Source organism: Oncorhynchus nerka, linkage group LG13 (assembly GCF_034236695.1).
Source record: "Oncorhynchus nerka isolate Pitt River linkage group LG13, Oner_Uvic_2.0, whole genome shotgun sequence".
Lineage (NCBI taxonomy): Eukaryota > Metazoa > Chordata > Actinopteri > Salmoniformes > Salmonidae > Oncorhynchus > Oncorhynchus nerka.
The window spans coordinates 61,391,972-61,412,389 of record NC_088408.1 but is presented as its reverse complement, the minus strand read 5'-3'; the positions used below and the strand labels follow the sequence as shown (position 1 = coordinate 61,412,389).

At 43.4% G+C, this 20,418-nt stretch overlaps 2 protein-coding genes across 9 annotated transcripts in view; one reads left to right on the top strand and one right to left on the bottom strand.

Annotated features, from left to right (window-relative positions):
• LOC115139782 (N-alpha-acetyltransferase 35, NatC auxiliary subunit-like) lies at window positions 1-12,598 on the bottom strand. 5 transcript variants are annotated; one of them, XM_029677551.2, is made up of 23 exons: window positions 12,492-12,598; window positions 8,681-8,809; window positions 8,136-8,169; window positions 7,866-7,983; window positions 7,648-7,722; window positions 7,394-7,561; window positions 6,982-7,048; window positions 5,209-5,252; window positions 4,928-4,978; window positions 4,355-4,438; window positions 3,746-3,860; window positions 3,430-3,608; window positions 3,245-3,304; window positions 3,048-3,154; window positions 2,716-2,782; window positions 2,346-2,444; window positions 1,983-2,161; window positions 1,736-1,881; window positions 1,559-1,626; window positions 1,291-1,431; window positions 975-1,097; window positions 812-889; window positions 1-694 (listed from the first exon to the last, which is right to left on the bottom strand). In XM_029677551.2, the coding sequence occupies exons 2-23, from the start codon at window positions 8,799-8,801 to the stop codon at window positions 635-637; spliced, it is 2,184 nt and encodes a 727-aa protein (XP_029533411.1). In that variant the 5' UTR covers window positions 8,802-8,809; window positions 12,492-12,598; the 3' UTR covers window positions 1-634. The 5 variants fall into 5 exon arrangements, with proteins under 5 accessions (XP_029533411.1, XP_029533412.1, XP_064882602.1 ...); XM_029677552.2 differs by having other exon boundaries at window positions 7,866-7,980; XM_065026530.1 differs by lacking the exon at window positions 12,492-12,598 and adding an exon at window positions 9,283-9,307.
• Window positions 12,599-12,828: 230 nt separating this feature from the next.
• LOC115139780 (cytosolic carboxypeptidase 1-like) overlaps window positions 12,829-20,418 on the top strand; it is a 41,822-nt gene continuing 34,232 nt past the window's right edge. For 3 of the 4 annotated variants that reach the window (XM_029677548.2, XM_029677547.2, XM_029677546.2), the window contains exons 1-3: window positions 12,829-12,974; window positions 14,056-14,119; window positions 16,044-16,174. In XM_029677548.2, the coding sequence (XP_029533408.1) occupies window positions 14,088-14,119; window positions 16,044-16,174 (163 nt within the window). In that variant the 5' untranslated portion in view covers window positions 12,829-12,974; window positions 14,056-14,087. Of the gene's footprint in view, window positions 12,975-14,055; window positions 14,120-16,043; window positions 16,175-17,534; window positions 17,647-20,418 lie in introns of those variants that run through there. The other variant, XM_029677550.2, reaches the window with a different exon arrangement.

Sequence of the window (20,418 nt, the reverse complement as noted above, 5' to 3'; positions counted from 1 at the left end):
TTAAATAATCACATGTTTTTATTGAGGAAGTGTATGACAGAGATTACAAAAAATAAATCATTGTAAATCCATAGTCAAATTTGTTTTGGGAATTGTGGAGGATGTAGTTTTGTCTGTCCTCTGGGATGTCTGGTATTTGTAGAGGACTCTAGGGCCCAAAAGCCTGTTTTAGCAAGGGCAGTGCAACTGAGGACTTCCACCATTTTGAAGTAGTCAACTGGGTGAGACTTCCTATGGGTTAAGGAAGGATCACATAATTCCATCCAGGTCATCAGGAGGGATCAGCCAATGAATTATACTAGTCAGAAAACATTCCATAACTGCAGGTGGCAGTAAATCTTGCTTTATACCCATTTAAACAACACACAGTATGGCAGTATGCAACCTTTAAGTTTGTTTACCAATTCATAGGAGTAGAAGAAAATGGACTACTTCAAAATGGAGATGGCCATGATTTCAGGTGCCATAATGGGACATATATAACAAGGTTGCTGTCTCTGTCCTACCAGAGTGACATAGAGTAACACAGACGAGAATATTGTTGAGTTGGTCTCCGTTTTGGGCTCACACGCCACAATTGGGTCAGGGAGGAGGGTACTGGGTTTGAGTTGTCATAGTAATGCAGGGCTTGGATTCAGATGATCCTGACCACAGGGAAGTACTTGTGAGCAGAGAAATCAAACTCTGGTAGTACCTAGAGATGGGGAATACCATTTTCCTTATCACCAAACAACAATAATGCCCCAGAAATGTTTAAATTCCCCAAATACTTTGTTTACGTTTTGCTCAGTGCATTATGATGTGTTGTTACCTTTGTCTCCTTGTGCCCCCCGGCAAGTAGCTTCATGACCACAATGTTGGGTTTGGCAACTTTTAGGATCCGATTCACCTGCAACAATCAGCAAATTAAAAGAGGCAATTCAGACCCACAAACAGGAGGCACAATCTATTTTACTACTGCTGGGTTTGCTGACCTCTGGGTCAGGGGTGGGGACGTTCTCCAGGATTAGTTTGGCTTGCTGGAAGTGTTTGCTGGCCGCCATGTAGAGGTCAGCTGACTTGGGAGGAGGACTGTACTTCTTCAGATCGGACATCTCCTACAGCCGACACACACGGAGAGAAACAGGTCACGTTACAAATGATATATATTTTTTATATCTCCACTATAACATGTAATTCTTGATATTCGTTGCAGCGTCTGCAATTATGTTGACCTGGAATGCCCCGCAGACACATGAAAATGCAAGCGCACAATCCTAGCTAGCGACGGTTGGTGACACACTACGTTACCTTGAACTGGATGTAATGGACTGGCGGTGGCGTGACCACGCTGTTGAAGGGGGCAAAGCGGTGCTCGTAGCGCACCTGCTCACTGTCCAACTCAAACTGCGGCTTCCGTACCTTCCTGTCCATATCCAGGGCGATCATAGTCTGCACCAGAGACAGAAATTCAGTGTGTGTGTTTATGCTGTCTGGATAGAAAACGGGACTACAACTGAGCCAGGGCAGAGGACGCATAACATGTGTAGGACAAGTTTGTGTGTGTGCGCACACTTACCTTGTACATGCCAGCACACATGTTTTGGTAGGCTTGGCTCATGGTGATTTCTCTGCTGAGGGGGCGAGCTGCAGGCGCAAACACATTCTTATTGAGGTTAAGTTATGGATGGGGGCGGGCGGTGTACTCCCAGATGTATTCAGTGCAATGCAAATAAATGTACGACTTGATCCTGACCCCCTTGGCCTTTCTTCTTCTTCTTGGTTTTCTTGCTGCTGCGCCCTTTCTGCTGCTCCTCCAGGAGGCGCTCCTCAGCCACCTGAGAGCTGTCCGCCCGACTCAGAGTGGACATGAGCCACGCGTACAGGAACTCTGACAGATACCTACACACACACACACACACACACACACACACACACCTCTCTCAGTCAAGTGTACACATGGAACACGCCCTTTGGAACACACGTGGGCGCCCACTCCTCACCAGTAGATGTAGTAGTACTCGTGCATGCTGTAGAGTTCCAGCTCGAAGCCGCTGAGCAGGTACTGGATCATGATGCGCAGGTTGTGGTAGAGGATCCAGGTGCCCAGGCAGGCCAGGTGCTGTCTCTGGGGCTCCAGCTTCATCAGCAGGCTGTGCAGCGCCGCGTCCACCTTCTCTGCCTGCAGGGGGCGCCGCCGCATCAGTCCCATAAGTCAACCGCAGGAGAACAGCGACATGCAGTCACACACACAGATTTTTAGATGACTCACGTCACTAAACAGCAACGCGTACGCAAACACTGGCTCTCGCTCTCTCACACACACACACCCAGACACACACACACACACACCCAGACACACACACCTCATCCTGCAGTGTGGCAAACTCCTCCAGGATGTGGCCTAGTTTGTCTCTCTGCCGAGCGCGGTTGTGTCCGTGGATTTGGATGAGACTGCAAAAGGGCTGCAGGGAAACCGAACAAGGTCGTTTCAGTCCATTGTTTGAAATACAATATAGTTTTAAACATATTCTGAAGCTATCACGTTGATAGTCAGAGCCACGGCTCCATCTATGAATTTTGAGTGGTTACATTTTCCCCCAGCTCCACCCCTCAACTTCATAGCTAACCAAGTGGCAGGGATGCCGTTCGGTCTGGGGGGGAAAAATACACAAATGAAGGATTGTGGCATTAATATAGAGAAAAGAGGTCTTGGAACGCAGCCAGGTGACTTACTCTTGAGCAGTGTGTGACAAAGGAGTCAATGTAGTCCTTGGCCTGGTGGTTATTATGCAGGCAGCACCTGCAGAGGCAACGCATGGATCAGTCAGGTCTAGAGATAGAGCTTGAACACAAACTCGTAGGCCCGGTTCGAATACCTCAGACATACATATCCTTCCTTCCTTTGTGGTGTTTTGATAGGTGAAAGCAACATTGCGACCATTTTAAACACCACTCCAACCAATTCAGATCTCTTATGACTTCAAGGAAGGTAGGAAGGATGCATTTCTAAAGCATTTGAAGGTTGGGGTTCATAGAAAGAAACGCTCCAATCCTCAATGACTTACTTGGAGGAGAGCACCGGCGGGCTGACAAAGTACCTCAGAGCGTCTTTGATCAAGTCCTGCATTGGTTGGGTCCCAAACACTTTCTTATTATCTATCAAGAACGTTGTCTAGAGACAGGGAGGGGATTCATCAGAACAGGACCAATCAGAGGAGAGAATTGTCCAGATGCACCAATCACGAGGGAGAATGTTGCTTACCTGCAGCAGAGACCTGGAGAGGACGCAAGGGGACTGCTCACTGAACTCGCAGAAAAAGTCCTGAAAGCAGAACGTTAAAACATTACTATAAACCTTTAGCACATGTTCTAACAGGCAGACCATTACAGAAGTACTGTCAGAATGTAGTATTCTAATTATTATTGTAGTATTTACAGACGTAGTACCAGAATTCCATGTAGGTTAGTTGTGTTGATGACCTCGCACACGGTCTTGATGCGGTCGATGAGCTTGCTGAAGTAGTTGACCATCTCCTCCCTCTTGAGGATCTTGGCATAGCGGGGGAAGGTGGGGGGCAGCAGTCTCTGGTTCACCAGCGGTTCAAACCCCATCATGATCGGTTGATCTGGAATGAGGGGGGGCAGAACTGTGAGTGGCTAAATTGCGGTCAGAGGTTCTCCAACGAGTGTAACATTGCCTCTTACGGTAGTGACGGACACATTGGGCCTAGGTGCCATAGTGGAGTGTGTGTGCGCGTGTTACCTCCTTTAGTAGTATCGTTCTGGTACTGAATGCCATGCTCGATGCTAGAGTGGAGGGCTGGGAGGAGATCTGCTGCCTGCTGCATGAGTTTCTGGGCTTCGCTCACTGAGCTGGTCTGACAGAGCCAACATGACATCACACGCATCAGTCAACCAATTACACGCCCAATCAAAAATCAAATCGGCTTACCGTTATGCACATGATCCTCTTTCTTAGTGAAGCCGAGCTAAATGTGTGTGTTACCTCTTTCTTAGTGAAGCTAAGCTGAATGTGTGTTACCTCTTTCTTAGTGAAGCCGAGCTAAATGTGTGTGTTACCTCTTTCTTAGTGAAGCTAAGCTGAATGCGTGTTACCTATTTCTTAGTGAAGCTAAATGTGTGTGTTACCTCTTTCTTAGTGAAGCTAAGCTAAATGTGTGTGTTACCTCTTTCTTAGTGAAGCTAAGCTAAATGTGTGTGTTACCTCTTTCTTAGTGAAGCTAAGCTAAATGTGTGTGTTACCTCTTTCTTAGTGAAGCTAAGCTAAATGTGTGTGTTACCTCTTTCTTAGTGAAGCTAAATGTGTGTGTTACCTCTTTCTTAGTGAAGCTAAGCTAAATGTGTGTGTTACCTCTTTCTTAGTGAAGGCGATCAGCGCTGTCAGTAGAAGACGTGTAAACTTGATCCTACTGAAAAGTGCTATCCATTGCTGATGCTGAGAAAGGCATAGGAAAAGGTTAAGTCACACACGCGCACACACGCAATCGCAAAAACACACAATATATCTTTGTCGACCCTGGGGACACACAGATTTAGCTCTGTCGTACAATGTTCATTCCTTTTATTTTGAGAAGCGGCTGTAAATTCCAGGCTTGTCTCACTGAAAGGCTGCCTCACTCTTAGCTCTGGTGGACTGGGCATGGCAGAAGGCATGGGATATATGCCAAAGCCCAAATCAACCCCTAGACGCTACACTACACCCTATGCACGCTGAAATTATTTGATAGGTGTATAGATAAGGCTATAAGTTTCCCTCTGATAAACTAGGTGGGATTTTGACCATATTGCTTAGACCTATCAAAAGCCTCTTAGATCAACAGTACATAAGGGCATGAGGGTTAGGGGTCGATTTAAAGCCATTAGACGGGAGAGACGATAAGGTGGACTGGTGGATATATCCATAGGGAGAGAGTGACAGTCTTACTTCCAACTCCACCCCTGGGTTCCGCTGCTCGCCCTGGCGACTGCGTGTGCTCTACCGGAGAGAAAGAGAGGGAATGAGGGAAAGGAGAGCGAGAGAGAGGAAGAGGAGATAACTTGTGATGGATGAGCTGTGCAGCTCTGTTGGTGGTACTGTACACACTTGCGGTCATTGAAAGTTAAGGATGAGCGATATTATTCAGTAACGTGTTTGGCCATTCTGCCAGAGTGTAGTCGTGTTGTGTTGTCAGTTCACGGGAAGAAAGTAGTGTGAAAGTACTGTACCTTAACTCTCCTCTGTAACTCTTCCTCCACATCCTTTAGCATACCTGTTGGTAGAAGGTTCATTTGGTACACACACACACACACACATTACGACATATACAGTGCCTTGCGGAAGTATTCGGCCCCCTTGAACTTTGCGACCTTTTACCACATTTCAGGCTTCAAACAAAAAGATATAAAACTGTATTTTTTTGTGAAGAATCAACAACAAGTAGGACACAATCATGAAGTGGAACGACATTTATTGGATATTTCAAACTTTTTTAACAAATCAAAAACTGAAAAATTGGGCGTGCAAAATTATTCAGCCCCCTTAAGTTAATACTTTGTAGCGCCACCTTTTGCTGCGATTACAGCTGTAAGTCGCTTGGGGTATGTCTCTATCAGTTTTGCACATCGAGAGACTGAAATTTTTTCCCATTCCTCCTTGCAAAACAGCTCGAGCTCAGTGAGGTTGGATGGAGAGCATTTGTGAACAGCAGTTTTCAGTTCTTTCCACAGATTCTCGATTGGATTCAGGTCTGGACTTTGACTTGGCCATTCTAACACCTGGATATGTTTATTTTTGAACCATTCCATTGTAGATTTTGCTTTATGTTTTGGATCATTGTCTTGTTGGAAGACAAATCTCCATCCCACTCTCAGGTCTTTTGCAGACTCCATCAGGTTTTCTTCCAGAATGGTCCTGTATTTGGCTCCATCCATCTTCCCTGTCCCTGCTGAAGAAAAGCAGGCCCAAACCATGATGCTGCCACCACCATGTTTGACAGTGGGGATGGTGTGTTCAGGGTGATGAGCTGTGTTGCTTTTACGCCAAACATAACGTTTTACATTGTTGCCAAAAGGTTAAATTTTGGTTTCATCTGACCAGATCACCTTCTTCCACATGTTTGGTGTGTCTCCCAGGTGGCTTGTGGCAAACTTTAAACGACACTTTTTATGGATATCTTTAAGAAATGGCTTTCTTCTTGCCACTCTTCCATAAAGGCCAGATTTGTGCAATATACGACTGATTGTTGTCCTATGGACAGAGTCTCCCACCTCAGCTGTAGATCTCTGCAGTTCATCCAGAGTGATCATGGGCCTCTTGGCTGCATCTCTGATCAGTCTTCTCCTTGTATGAGCTGAAAGTTTAGAGGGACGGCCAGGTCTTGGTAGATTTGCAGTGGTCTGATACTCCTTCCATTTCAATATTATCGCTTGGACAGTGCTCCTTGGGATGTTTAAAGCTTGGGAAATCTTTTTGTATCCACATCTGGCTTTAAACTTCTTCACAACAGTATCTCGGACCTGCCTGGTGTGTTCCTTGTTCTTCATGATGCTCTCTGCGCTTTTAACGGACCTCTGAGACTATCACAGTGCAGGTGCATTTATACGGAGACTTGATTACACACAGGTGGATTGTATTTATCATCATTAGTCATTTAGGTCAACATTGGATCATTCAGAGATCCTCACTGAACTTCTGGAGAGAGTTTGCTGCACTGAAAGTAAAGGGGCTGAATAATTTTGCACGCCCAATTTTCAGTTTTTGATTTGTTAAAAAAGTTTGAAATATCCAATAAATGTCATTCCACTTCATGATTGTGTCCCACTTGTTGTTGATTCTTCACAAAAAAGACAGTTTTATATCTTTATGTTTGAAGCCTGAAATGTGGCAAAAGGTCGCAAAGTTCAAGGGGGCCGAATACTTTCGCAAGGCACTGTATATTGTATACCGCCAATGCCATACATGAACCACAACACTGACTAAGCCCGTCACATGAACATCACCTGTAACCCGTAAATCTGTCACATTGTTGGCCATCTTGAAGCCATACGTCATGGCCTGGAAATCCTCCTGGAGACAGAACACAGAACAGGATCGTGAATATTACAACAAGGCGTTGTTTCAGGTCAGAAGACGTAGGAGGGAACAGCGGGTTGCAAAACTCCTAGGAACTTTCAATAAATTCCCTTCTGATTCCAGGAAACCTCCAACCAGGACTTCTGGAAAACCAGGGAATTCATTGAAAGTTCCCGGGAATTTTGCAAGCCTAACTGTGTCCCATAGACAGGATTATAGGAGATAGAGAGACAGTGTGCGTTATCCTAGTCCCAGATCTGTTGGTGCCGTTTTACCAATTTTTATGGCCATTGGCGTGACTGTGTGTGTGCAAAAGCCCAAAGGGATCAAGTGGCTTACCTCCTCGAACACTGCGGCTTTGTTGACTTTCTCGCGGGCGATGTCACACACCTTGAGGATGCCCAGAGCGAAGGCCTTGAGGGCCGGGTCCTCGATGAGGTCGGGGTTGTGGACGTACAGGCAGGTGAACACTGTCTGGGCTAGGGAGTGACCCTCCAGCCAGGTGATCTACACACACACACACATTTTGATTGGTAATTAATTATGCATCGTTTGCTGATTAAGTTTGGTATTGATAAGGCAATAAAACTGACCAAGCAGCAGAAACAGGTGTCCATGATCCCAATCAGCTCTGGAAGACTGAGGTCCCTCACTCTGATGGAACCATCCTAGAGACAAGACAGGATGAGAGAGAGGATACGAAAGGGAGGGGGTTAGAGTCTTTGTGGACTACAATGCACCTCACTAAAGGTTCAACATAACACCACCGTTTTCATTTCACAGTCCGAAACTCTAGGAATCAGAGCCATACCTTGACTGCCTGTTCAAAGCTGAGGACTTTCCTGTTGACCTGGTTGCCAATCATCCCGGCGTCCATCTTGGGGTCCATCATCTCAATGGCGGACATAGCCTCAAACAGGCCAAACCTGCTGAAAAACGTGCCATTAGAAAGACCTAAAGTGTGTGTGTTGTCTAGTGATAGATGCCCAGTATTCATTAATGAGACAAACTGCAAGCAATTAAGTATTTCACTATTGGTTGATTATAACAGTGTCTGAAACAAACAAACACTCATACTCACAATTTGTCATGGAGCAACTCCCCAAGGTTGAGCTCTGTAAATACAGAGAAAACAAATGCAAATGTACTCAGTCATCTGAACTATAGGGATGAAAGCCAGAGCAGTATTTGTGTTACAGTAGTACAGTGTAACACCAGCCTGTGCTGTCTGAAGAGGTACACAGGAACAAAGGGTGAATCTTAACTTCTACTTAAATAGAATTTTGAATTAGTCATGCATTGATGTCAGTGGGGTCAGCAGGGCATCTTAACCTGTGCCATCCAGCTTGCATTTCAGACTGGTGGCACCAAATTCCCACAGAGCTGAAAACACTGGGTATACATTAGGAATTGCTGTACTGTACAGGCCTTTATTTTACTGGTTGTGTGATTTACACCAATCTTCTGATGAGAAACCCAATTTACCAGGTATTTCAGAACTGTCTAACAAACAAACGAGAGGGGCAAGTATCAAAAGCCCCCAAGAACTGACATTACTATCACATCCTGAAATACGGTGTTAAAGCATGTAACACACACACACACACACACACACACACCTTGTACCTTTGCATGCCTCTTTGAAGTCATGTGTAATGTCCACCCAGTTTGCATTGTTCCTCATCTTCTCTGGGACACCCAGTCCCCATCCCACATCATCATCCTCAACTGATGACTTCATCACCATGGTTAACGCTGAAAGTAAACCCAGTAGATGTACATGACTCACTTCTCTTCTGACTTCAGTGTGGATGTTCAATAGGCCAGATAGCCAATTTCCTAGACCAGAGTGGAACTGTGTCCTAGTGACAGATACCCAGTGGAACTGTGTCCTAGTGACAGATACCCAGTGGAACTGTGTCCTAGTGACAGATACCCAGTGGAACTGTGTCCTAGTGACAGATACCCAGTGGAACTGTGACAGTCCAGTGGAACTGTGTGACAGATACCCAGTGGAACTGTGTCCTAGTGACAGATACCCAGTGGAACTGTGTTCTAGTGACAGATACCCAGTGGAACTGTGTTCTAGTGACAGATACCCAGTGGAACTGTGTTCTAGTGACAGATACCCAGTGGAACTGTGTTCTAGTGACAGATACCCAGTGGAACTGTGTTCTAGTGACAGATACCCAGTGGAACTCTGGCCTAGCTGTATAAAATGTACTCACCTTGCAAGTTATCTGCCAGCCCGTGACTGTCCCTGTTTGGCGTCACGTTTCCCACAAACAAAGGTATATCCGTAATTGGCAGACGATTGTGATTGAAAACTCATCGTTTGGGTCGCTGAGCAGTGCCCAATGAAGAATTACATCCATCTGTTAGATGCAACCCCCCCCCCAAATCAAAACACAAACTTGCACTGATAGCATTTAACAATTAGATTGTATTATTTCCTGGGCAATGCAAACCATGCATTCGTTATCAGAACCGTCCACAGGTCACAGATATACCCTCTGATGTGGTAAAAGTGTTGTCATACAGGCACAAACACAGGTAGGTAAATAAGTAGCACGGTCGGTTCTAGCTCTTGATCATGTCTCTCAGTTCCATGACAGGACACATAAGTCACTGGATGAAGGAGTCTTCTGTAGGGGGGAGTTTTGTTAAGAGCCGCGACCCTCGGTCTGAACACTAACACTCATTGGAAGCATAAGGACCTTATCTTTCATAAAATGTTAAATTGATACACACCTTTTATAGGGTTAGAGTTCCCACACAGCCATATTTCCATATTACAACACTTGTTTACTGAAAAGACAGAGTGGACTACCTGTGCTATCTAAATCTCCAAACAATTGTGTGTAAACGGAAGACCAACGCCACAAACGTGTTGTCACTAAAAAAAATACTGTCGGCTGCAACTGTGTTAAAACAGTGTGTATTTTCCATTTGTGAAATTATTTTGATGGGATATGAAAGTAGAGGGATTTATGTTTCTAGAACACGGCCTCCAGAGCCAATTCAGCCTTTAAACAAAACATGTAAGGTCCTTGGACTAAGGAATAACGTTAGGCTCCTTTAGTCCAATATTGGGCTAGGTGGGTTCGTGTTAGACGGATATACATACTGTACAATCTCTGTTTAGAAACTGGCCTATATGCCAGAAAGCAAGGGAGTTATGACATACTGTAAATAGCGTAAGCATAGACCTTATACCTGTGTCAAAGCAAATCTGAAGGCAACTATTAATGTATGACAGAGCTATTTTGGGGATTGAGGCTGGTCTGAAACTTCAACTAATAGGCCTCATAATTGAAGAGTAGGATGGTGTGTGAGAAATACAACACTTGTTAGGGTGTAATATCCACTTTACCAAACAGACAGGTCAAAGAAAGATCAGACTCCTTGAGGGATTAACATGCTGATGTGTAGAGTGTCTAAGCAGCTTGAGTTAATGCCTAAAATGGCCTTAATTGTGGGCGCTAGTGCAACGGAAACGTTCTGAGACAGGGATCCAAGTGTCTGTCACTAGGGTCCAAGGCGAGGGGACTCAGCAGGCGATCCTTTTTCAAGTCTACGCTGACTGTCAGGTTAACCAACAGATCCGACCCGCTTGCTTACAGCTGCACTAGGGTTGGACAGGCTTCCTGTGTAGAGTACGACACCATGGAGCTTGTGCGAGATATGGCTTGGACAACGTACCTCAGTCCAGGGATGAGAAATGAGTTGTACTCTGAATTGTCCCATTATCCCAACTGTTACACAGATGATTGAAAGACTGCTAGTTTTTCTGGAAAACTGTCCTTTTCGTCTCATGCTAGATAGCAGAAGCCACACAGCCATTTTGAAATGGCAGTGTCAGCCAATTAGCTCCTTTGTTGATCAACGCAACTTACCATTCCATAACGGTAGTGATGTTCCGTTTGATATCGGAGCTCCGAGGCACACGTCGAAATCATTAAGCAGTCTGCTGATGTATGTTTCACTTTATCAGAATAACGTCATCATTTATGTACAAAGCTTTGTTTGATCACATGCTTTTTCAAAACATGTTGCAAAATGCGAGATCCCACTGATTTGGCTGTGGTTCCAGTGCTTTCTTAGATTCCAAGCTACTTTCAAGTGTAGACCTCTACTGGACACTGTACTTACAAATATAGTATAGGATTTTGTACAGAAAGTTTCAACTGACCAGTAGGTAGAGTAGGGAACAATGGACCATTCAGGGACGTGAGGTTATGAGGTCGAATCCCTTTGAAGGCACACTATTTTGACAATTGTTTTATGTGAAACCAACTGTGAACTCAGATTTCTTTTTACTCCAACTGGGAAAATGTGTTTTCAACAGTCATCCAACTCGGAATTCCAAGTTGGGAACTCTGGCCTCTTTCTAGAGCTCCGACTTTACGACCAGAAGATCACTGACGACATGATACGACCTCGTTTTTTTCCTGAGTTTCCAGTTGTCTTGAAAGCACCATCAATGGAGAGGGATGATATGCTACTAGCCTCATTCCATGAATATGCATAGCAATCTCGAGACAACTCTGGAATGTCACGTGTCATACTTATATCCATATATGTGTAACAACATAAGCATTAGAAACTTTGATCAAATAAACCTCACGTAGCAAATAAGCCATACATTTTTGTTGTTGACACTCTTATTGACCGCCATACAAAAACACTACCTGCTGGAAGGAGACAGATTTCCCCCCAAGTTGGGCCTCTCTCTTCCTCTCCAAGTTTACTTCAAAACTAGCAGTCATTCAATCTTCTCGGTGTAACAGTAGGGATAATGGGACAATTCAGAGTACAACACATTTCTCATTCCTGGATTGAGGTACATTTTCCGAGCCATATCTCCTGCCTGCTCAGTGGTCATTATCTACGCACAGGAAGCTTGTCTGACCATAGTAGCGCAGCTGTAAGCAAGCGGGTCGGATCTGCTGACTAACTATCAGGTCTATGAAGGTTTCATTCGATAAGATAACTAGCTAATCGCAATTTGTAATGAAACACCGAGTTTGCTGTCTTTTCACGAGCTAGTCATTGTTAGAAGCTAATAGCTATGATAAATATATATAAACCCCGCCTATTTCTACAAATAATATTCTTAATGTGATTTTAAACCTTAACCACACTGCTATCCTTGTGCCTAACCTTAAATGAAACCCCAAAAGCACATATTTTTGTTTCATTTAATTTTTACGATGAAACCAATTTGGACTTTATGACTGTGGTAACTAGTGGAATCCATAAACCAGACAAGCGGGCTAATAATGTCGTTGACGCTAACTAGCTAGCTTGGACTCTGTATCAACAAAAATGTTTAATCATGCATATCACACAATTAAAAGATAATATATATTACGTAATTGCATGAAACATATTGCCAATTTTAACAATATTTGGCGTGATCTTTGATCATACATACCTTGCTAACTGCTAGCGTTACTAGCTTGTTGTCCGAGGATAGGGAAGAAGATGCACAAATATGACGTTAAGCGTTACATTGCACGTTGGGACATGAAGTCCCACAACATAGCTATGCAAATCCTTGGAGGGTCTTTCTGGGTCAGTAGGTGCTGGTTTCAGGTCAGTTTTTTAATTTTTATTTCCTGGTTCTAGGTCAGTGTGGGGGGGGGGGTTTGCCCTATATGTTATTGCTACATTATGTCTGATCTTTGATCCGCGTTTACAGTATGCGTTCATTCTGAGATGCTCGGTCGCATATTTTCGCGTCACATCTCAAAACTAAATTTGCATTCTCGCGTTATTCACGGTTCCTGGCAGTTCTTCTTGACAGTTCTCCAACCCAGTAGGGGGTTTGTACATCGGGTCATCGTTTCAGGCAACACACTTACATCTAGGGATTGCCTCGTCCTAATGGGACAACACTAACTTTCCATATACCTAGGTTCGTAAAATGTTTATTTTTGAATATTTTTCAGCATATTAGTGCACGTCTCTGACATTATTTCCAAATAGCTAGCTTAGTTAGCAGGAACGCTAGCTAGCTACGCTAACGTTAGCTAGGAAACCGAATGGACATTGAGCAGGTGCAGTGGGGGCTGTGATGTCCTTATTACCCGCCAGCCAGTTATTTCGTAAACCAGTCGGTCACTGCTAGTTAGATAGCTAGCCGTTGTGCTAACTCTGGTGATGTTGTTGTCAATGAAGATCTGAATAAGTGCATTTTGCAACAACACATTTGGCAGATAGCCAGTATGCCAGATGACGTTTAACGTTAGCTACATTGATTAGGCCCGTCTACAGCAGTTGGGGGCATTTAGCTATTCACACGTTGATGTGAACGTTAGCTAGCTGAAGATGCTTGCTGCAAAGGCAAATAACTGACAACAGGGCAGACTAGCCCAGGTCGACTGAGTGAAGAACAGGATTCTCTCGGTTTTTCATTTCAGTCCCCTTGGCTAACAACAACTGTCTGTACATGTAGGTTCACTAGTTACATCTTTGTTGAATTTTTTAAATTTTAATTATGGCCTACAATTTTATATCTAGGAATGATGCTTACAGTATAGGCTACACACTGTTTTAAATCATCAATGACATAATGAATGGTAATAACTCATTAATGACCCAGGTCAAATGTCTACATACATTTGTCTTCTCTCTTTACTAGTTTTTTTCTCCTATTGTCTTGCAATGCTTTTGGTCTGATTTCATTAGCTAAGTAGCTTAATGACATAGTCGCAGCTCTTTCGTTTCCTGACACTGGAGCCCGTTAATTCTACTGTACACCCTTTTGTGTTGGTTAAACAAGTTGAGCTTGATAGACAGCATGACCGGTCCTATTTTGTTACATTGGATTTATCAATAGGGGTTGTTCGTACCATCTCTCCGCATGTTGCTGATCTCATCTTGCCACAGGATATAATATAAATTATAGACTGGGATTTACAGGGGTGAACATTAATGTCCAGACAGGGAAGGACAACTGTGTTGCATTGCTGATTCTTGCTTTTCTTTATTTGCAGTTGATGTGAAATGTTGACGTGTGTGAGAAAAAATGAATAAGCCCAAAATGACCACTGAGAAAGGGTGAGTAACCATTGTCTCGGACACACACACAGTTCTTTCTTTCTGCCAGATTACTGTCTCTTATACACTGCCCCTTGCCCTCATATTATACACTGTAGTTTGCTCAATGCCTTGTGACACTGTAAGATCAGTCTAAGGACAGCACAACCACAGGTCATTAAACCAGCCAGGGCCAGTCATGGTGCCATTGTGACCCTAGCTATTTTAGGTTCCTCTGTAAAACATTCACTGCTGGGGTCAATAACTGTTTGGGGCCTGTAATAACTAGCCTTTTGTTCTTTTAGCATTAGTCTTGCATAGTGTTTGAAGGTGATTCTAACATGTATTGACTCAGGAGAGTGAATACTTATGTAAATGACATATTTCTGTATTTTATTTTCAATAAATTAGCAAACATTTCTTAAGACATGTTTTCACTTTGCCATTATGGGTCGTTGTGTGTAGATGGGTGAGAAATAAATCTATTTAATCCATTTTGAATTCAGGCAGTAACACAAACAAATGTGTTCATTCCTGAAGGCAATGTACAGTATGTGAGATTTCAGTATTTAATTTTCAATAAATTAGCAAACATATTTTTAAAGCATTTTTTCCACTTTGTCATTACGAGGTATTGTGTGTAGATGCGTGGGGGGAAAAGTCAATTGAATCAATTTAGAATTCAGGCTGTAACACAACAAAATGTGGAATAAGTCTAGGGGTATGAATACTTTCTGAAGGCACTGTATGTGTGTGGAAAACATTTCATCACAAGACATTCAACTTTAGTATAGTCCATGTGTAACTCCACTCACTACTTGTAGCTGTATAGTCCGTTGGTTTTCTTGGTCTTAGTTAGCTTAATTTTCCGGTCAGTACTATAGCTAGCTAGCACTCAGTGTGTGTGCATTGAGTTTGTGCGAAAAAGGGTCAATACAGGGTCCTGTTGGATCCAGACTTGGTGTATTGGTACCACTTGCCGTGCGGTAGCAGAGCGTGCTGTATTGTGGGGGGCATTGCCAAGGCAACCAAAGACTTGTTTGCTACAACACCTTGCTTGTTTCAGCAAGGACAAACAAAGTTTCATCACATTTTTAAGAGTACATTTTACCGCAGAAATGGCCTCAACGGCCATTCCATCTTCAGTCCGCTGTTTCGCAATAGCGAAAATAATAATTTCTTATTGACGAGTCCAGGTACTCTCCACTTTCTGTCCTTTTTCTTCCTGATTCCTGGGTATACGTTAAATACACTTTTTTCAAAATGTTATGACTTTTATTTTATTTTCATGACATCCATAACTACACGGTTATGCAGTAATTGTGCCACCCCCAGACCTAATATTTCAATGGCGTAGGCAGCTCAATTTATAGGCTAACTTTTGATAAACTCTGGGCTTGGTAGATTGTTTGACTTTCTTAGTGTGACTGTCTCTGCTGTTTAGTCTAGCTAATATGTCTGTGAGCATATAAGTGCATGAAAGCGTGTGTGTGCATTTTGTCTTTTTGTGTTGTTTGAGCAGTATCTCACTCAGTTGCTCTTAGTGTATTTTGGTCTATTTGTCTCTTTTTTCCCTCTCTCCCTTGGTCTCTCACTGTCTTTATAAGGGCATATGAAAGACATTTGGTCTATTTCTACATTTAGATTCTCTCTCGCATGGCTGTGACCTTTGGCCTCACTGCCCCACATTAGCGTAATATAACCAGAGCATAGTTTTGTTCATTAGGGCGCACTATGGAAAATATTTTCAAATGTTTCACAACAGAAAGGGAAAATAAGCATTTCTTATTGGACGAGTCCAGGTAGTCGCTCTCTGTTTCTGTCCTTTTTTCCCCTCTGTCTGGTGCCTAATGATCACGACCCTGGAGACTATTTGCTTTATGAGAGCATGACCTGATGCCAAGGTATATGTTAAGTATTAAACCTCTTTGTCTCTCTCTCCCAGTGTTCCCAGTAACTCCAGGGTGCTAATGTTGTTGGGCCAGCTGGAGAGGCTGAACAGGGAGGCCATGCTGGCGGACGCTGAGATTGGCAGGCAGATCACTGCCAAAATCCTCCACCTCATCCAGACTCAGGGTGAGAAGAGTACTAGCATATACTGGGTTACACAATGACCATATATTTGCTTGAACCATTCTGGAAAGGCCAATGGGAAAATAATAGCCTACAGTGCATTCGGAAAGTATTCAGACCCCTTGACTTTTTCCACATTTTGTTCCGTTACAGCCTTATTCTAAAATGGTTTACATTGTGTTTTTTTTACTCATCAATCTACACACAACACATAATGACAAAGCAAAAAAACGTTTTTTTAGAAATGTTTCCAAATGTATTAAAAATTAACAACTGTAATATTACATTTACATTAGTATTCAGACCCTTTACTCAGTACTTTGTTGAAGCAGCCTTTGGCAGCGATTACAGCCTCAAGTTTTCTTGGGTATGACGCTACAAGCTTGGCACAGCTATATTTGGGGGGTTTCTCCCATTCATCTCTACAGATCCTCTCAAGCTCTGTCAGGTTGGATGGGGATCGTCGCTGCACAGCTATTTTCAGGTCTCCAGAGATGTTTGATCAGTGTTCAAGTCTGAGGTCTGGCTGGGCCACTCAAGGACATTCAGAGACTTGTCCCGAAGCCACTCCTGCGTTGTCTTGGCTGTGTGCTTAGGGTCGTTGTCCTGTTGGAAGGTGAACCTAACCCCCCCAGTCTGAGGTCCTTTCTGTACTTTGCTCCGTTCATCTTTCCATCGATCCTGACTAGTACCAGTCCCTGCCGCTGAAAAACATCCCCACATCATGATGCTTCCCCCACCATTATTCACCATAGGGATGGTGCCAGGTTTCCTCCAGATGTGATGATTAAACTCTTTGGCCTGAATGCCAATCTTGGTTTCATCAGATCAGAGAATCTTGTTTCTCATGGTCTGAGAATCCTTTAGGTGCCTTTTGGCAAACTTAAAGTGGGCTGTCATGTGCCTTTTACTGAGGAGTGGCTTCCATCTGGCCACTCTACCATAAAGGCCTGATTGGTGGAATGCTGCAGGAAAGTTCTCCCATCTCCACAGAGGAATTCTGGAGCTCTGGCAGAGTGACCATCGGGTTCTGTGTCATCTCCCTGACCAAGGCCCTTCTCCCCCGATTGCTCAGTTTGGCCGGGCGGCCAGCTCTAGGAAGGGTCTTGGTGGTTCCAAACTTCTTCCATTTAAGAATGATGGAGGCCACTGTGTTCTTGGGGACCTTCAATGCTGCAGAAATGTTTTGGTACCCTTCCCCAGATCTGTGCCTCAACACAATCCTGTCTCGGAGCTCTACGGACAATTCCTTGGATCTCATGGCTTGGTTTTTGCTTTAACATGCACTATTAACTGTGGGACCTTTTATATAGTCAGGTTTGTATCTTTCCAAATCATGTCTAATCAATTGAATTTACCACAGGTGGACTCCAATCAAGTTGTAGAAACATCTCAACGATGATCAATGGAAACAGGAGGCACCTGAGCTCAATTTGAATCTCATAGCAAAGGGTCTTAATACTTATGTAAATAAGGTATTTCTGTTTTTTATTTTTAATACATTTGCTAAAAATTCTAAAAATCTGTTTTTGCTTTGTCATTATTGGATATTGTGTGTGGATGAGAGGAAAAAAATGTATTGCATAAAGTTTTTAGAATAAGGCTATAACGTAACAATTTGTTGAAAATGATACTTTCCCAATGCACAGCGTACTGTACATTTTCCGTTAAACACTGAGAATCCAACAAGCGCCTGTGTCTTGTTATAGCTGGGTATAATTTAAATTTTTGGCAAATAAATGGCGGCCTCTAATAAACTCTGGGTCAAGAAAACTATAATAAGCCGTGCATATTTTGCCAGTCTGCTCCGGTGGAATTTCACAGCATCTTCCTTACATGCTGACCAGACCGGACACGTCGCGTGCGCGAGCGTCGTAATGTAAATGTAGAAATCCACGTTATTCAATTATTGCACCCACACTGCTCGCACGTGCCAACGAGCGTCTGCGATGCCAAGGGCTAAAATAGAACTCCTTTCTATTTCTGACGCAGATCGCGCTGCAAGTCCTGCCTCTCCCATCTCCTCATTGATTTATAGAAGCAGGTACCCACGTGCCATCTCCTCATTGGTTATAACCCACGTGGGTGATTGAAAGACAAACTGTTTTGCCGGTTGTCTGGTAAAAGTGTAGATGCCAATCACCATATAAGTTCAAAGATGAAAAGGCCTGGAAGGAGGAGAGATGACTAGAAACGATTCGGTTGACCGTTTTATGTGTGGATTAATTGGTGGAGTAGAGGACCTTGTGCATTTCAGGTAAAATAACAACTCAATGTTTATATCCCAGGACAAATTAGCTAGCAACAGCAAGCTAGCTGAATAGGACAAATTAGCTACCAAGTGCAAGCTAACTAGTTAAATTGCCATACATGTTTAATGCTTTTCGACCTGTCCCCAAATTAATGTCATTGGTTCAGAGTTTTTTAAAATATTTTAACCTGCGTGTCGTGATCGCTTTTGGTGTAGGGGGACAAAACAAATTTATGCACGATGGCGTGCGCACGCAGCCGGTTTGGGTTCTGTGTTACGCTGAATAATTGCTGGCAATACAGTCTTATTATAGCTGCACCCTATCACATCTGTATCACAGACATCTTACACATGTCTTTGTTGAGGCACTTGTGTCTCTCCTCAACATCTCCAGGCATCTCCTCAAATAATGTAAGAGTGGAGCTGCGCCACCTTGTGGACGGGCTGCGCCACTCATTTAAGGCCAGGCATCACACCCTAATAGGGTATTTCTTTTGCTCTAGATTGCAGGATATGGCCTCCACCCTTCCCGCCATACTCGGCAGCACCGTCTTGTTTAAAAGACGAGAACCCTGATCTCTACCCTCATATAGCATTGCCTTCTTTGTGGCTGCATTAATATTTCACCTGCACCAAACCTCTACCTCACCTGTACCGCCAAGCTCCAACAACTGCCTGTAACAACACTTCAACATTATTTGTATTACTTTCAGTATTATGCACACATGATTCACTCACTCACCCCTGTTATGCCAGCTGGCGCATATGGCAGCAGCAGAGGCTGTCTTGGCCATCTTCTCCTCTGTTATGTACTCCAACTCTAAGGCTAATGTTGTTGGAGCTCCGTCCCTATGGGTTTCTGCCATGTTGTGTTGGGCCTTCCTTCTGGAGACCAGTGGACAGCTCTTCTCTTGGAATGGGGTCTGTGTTCTTCCTTGAACGTGTCCAGTCCAGCTCAAGCGGCATCTTAAGACTATTGTGTCCGTAGCGTCCTGCTTTGTTTGTCTGAGGAAGGGGGAGTTCGATAGTGTTTCGGACAAAAGATGACATTCATGATTATTTGGTGCCAAGTTGTGTGGAGGATGGATGTTTTTTTTTCTTCAGGTTTAGTTCAACCATTTTTCAGTACTCGTAACCATGTAGGCATAGAAGTGTTGTCGTTACACAGCTCTAGTAGGTTTAGAGTTCTCTTTGTGCTGTATTTTCTTGACCTCCAGATTTGTTTGAACTTTGAAGGTTGTTCGGGCTTTCTTGATCCTAGTGCAGATGTCTATGCGTGTACCGCTACTGTAGGTATAATGCAATGGTGCTCTATGTAAAACTGTGTAAATCCAAGTATTGCTACTTGATTGTTTTGGACTGCCTTTGCTGCGTTGATGGGAAAAGCTGTCTTGCAGTTGTTGCAGTTAACCAGTCCGACTTGCTTCTGTCTCTTTTTTTCTTCTTCTTGTACCCTAGTTGTGTGTGTGTGTGTGTGTGTTATTAAACCGCCAGATCATCGGCAAAGTCGAAGTCTTTTAGAGTTTAATACAAGGCCCATCTTATTTAGGGCCGGGAACCTCACGCTACAATATTATCATGATACTTAGGTGCTCATACGATATGTATTGCGATTCTATATGTATCACGATCAGTGGTGGAAAAGGTACTCAATTGTCGTAGTTGAGTAGAAGTAAAGATATGCTACCCAAATATCAAAAAAATACTCCAGTAAAAGTGAGACTCAGTAAAATACTACTACTACTTGAGTGAAAGTGAGACTCAGTAAAATACTACTACTACTTGGTTAAAAGTGAGACTCAGTAAAATACTACTACTACTTGGTTAAAAGTGAGACTCAGTAAAATACTACTACTACTTGAGTAAAAGTGAGACTCAGTAAAATACTACTACTACTTGAGTGAAAGTTCTAATGTATTTGGTTTTAAATGTACTTTGTACAGTGGTGGAAAAACAACTCAATTGTCATACTTGAGTAAAATGTAAAAGCAAACGC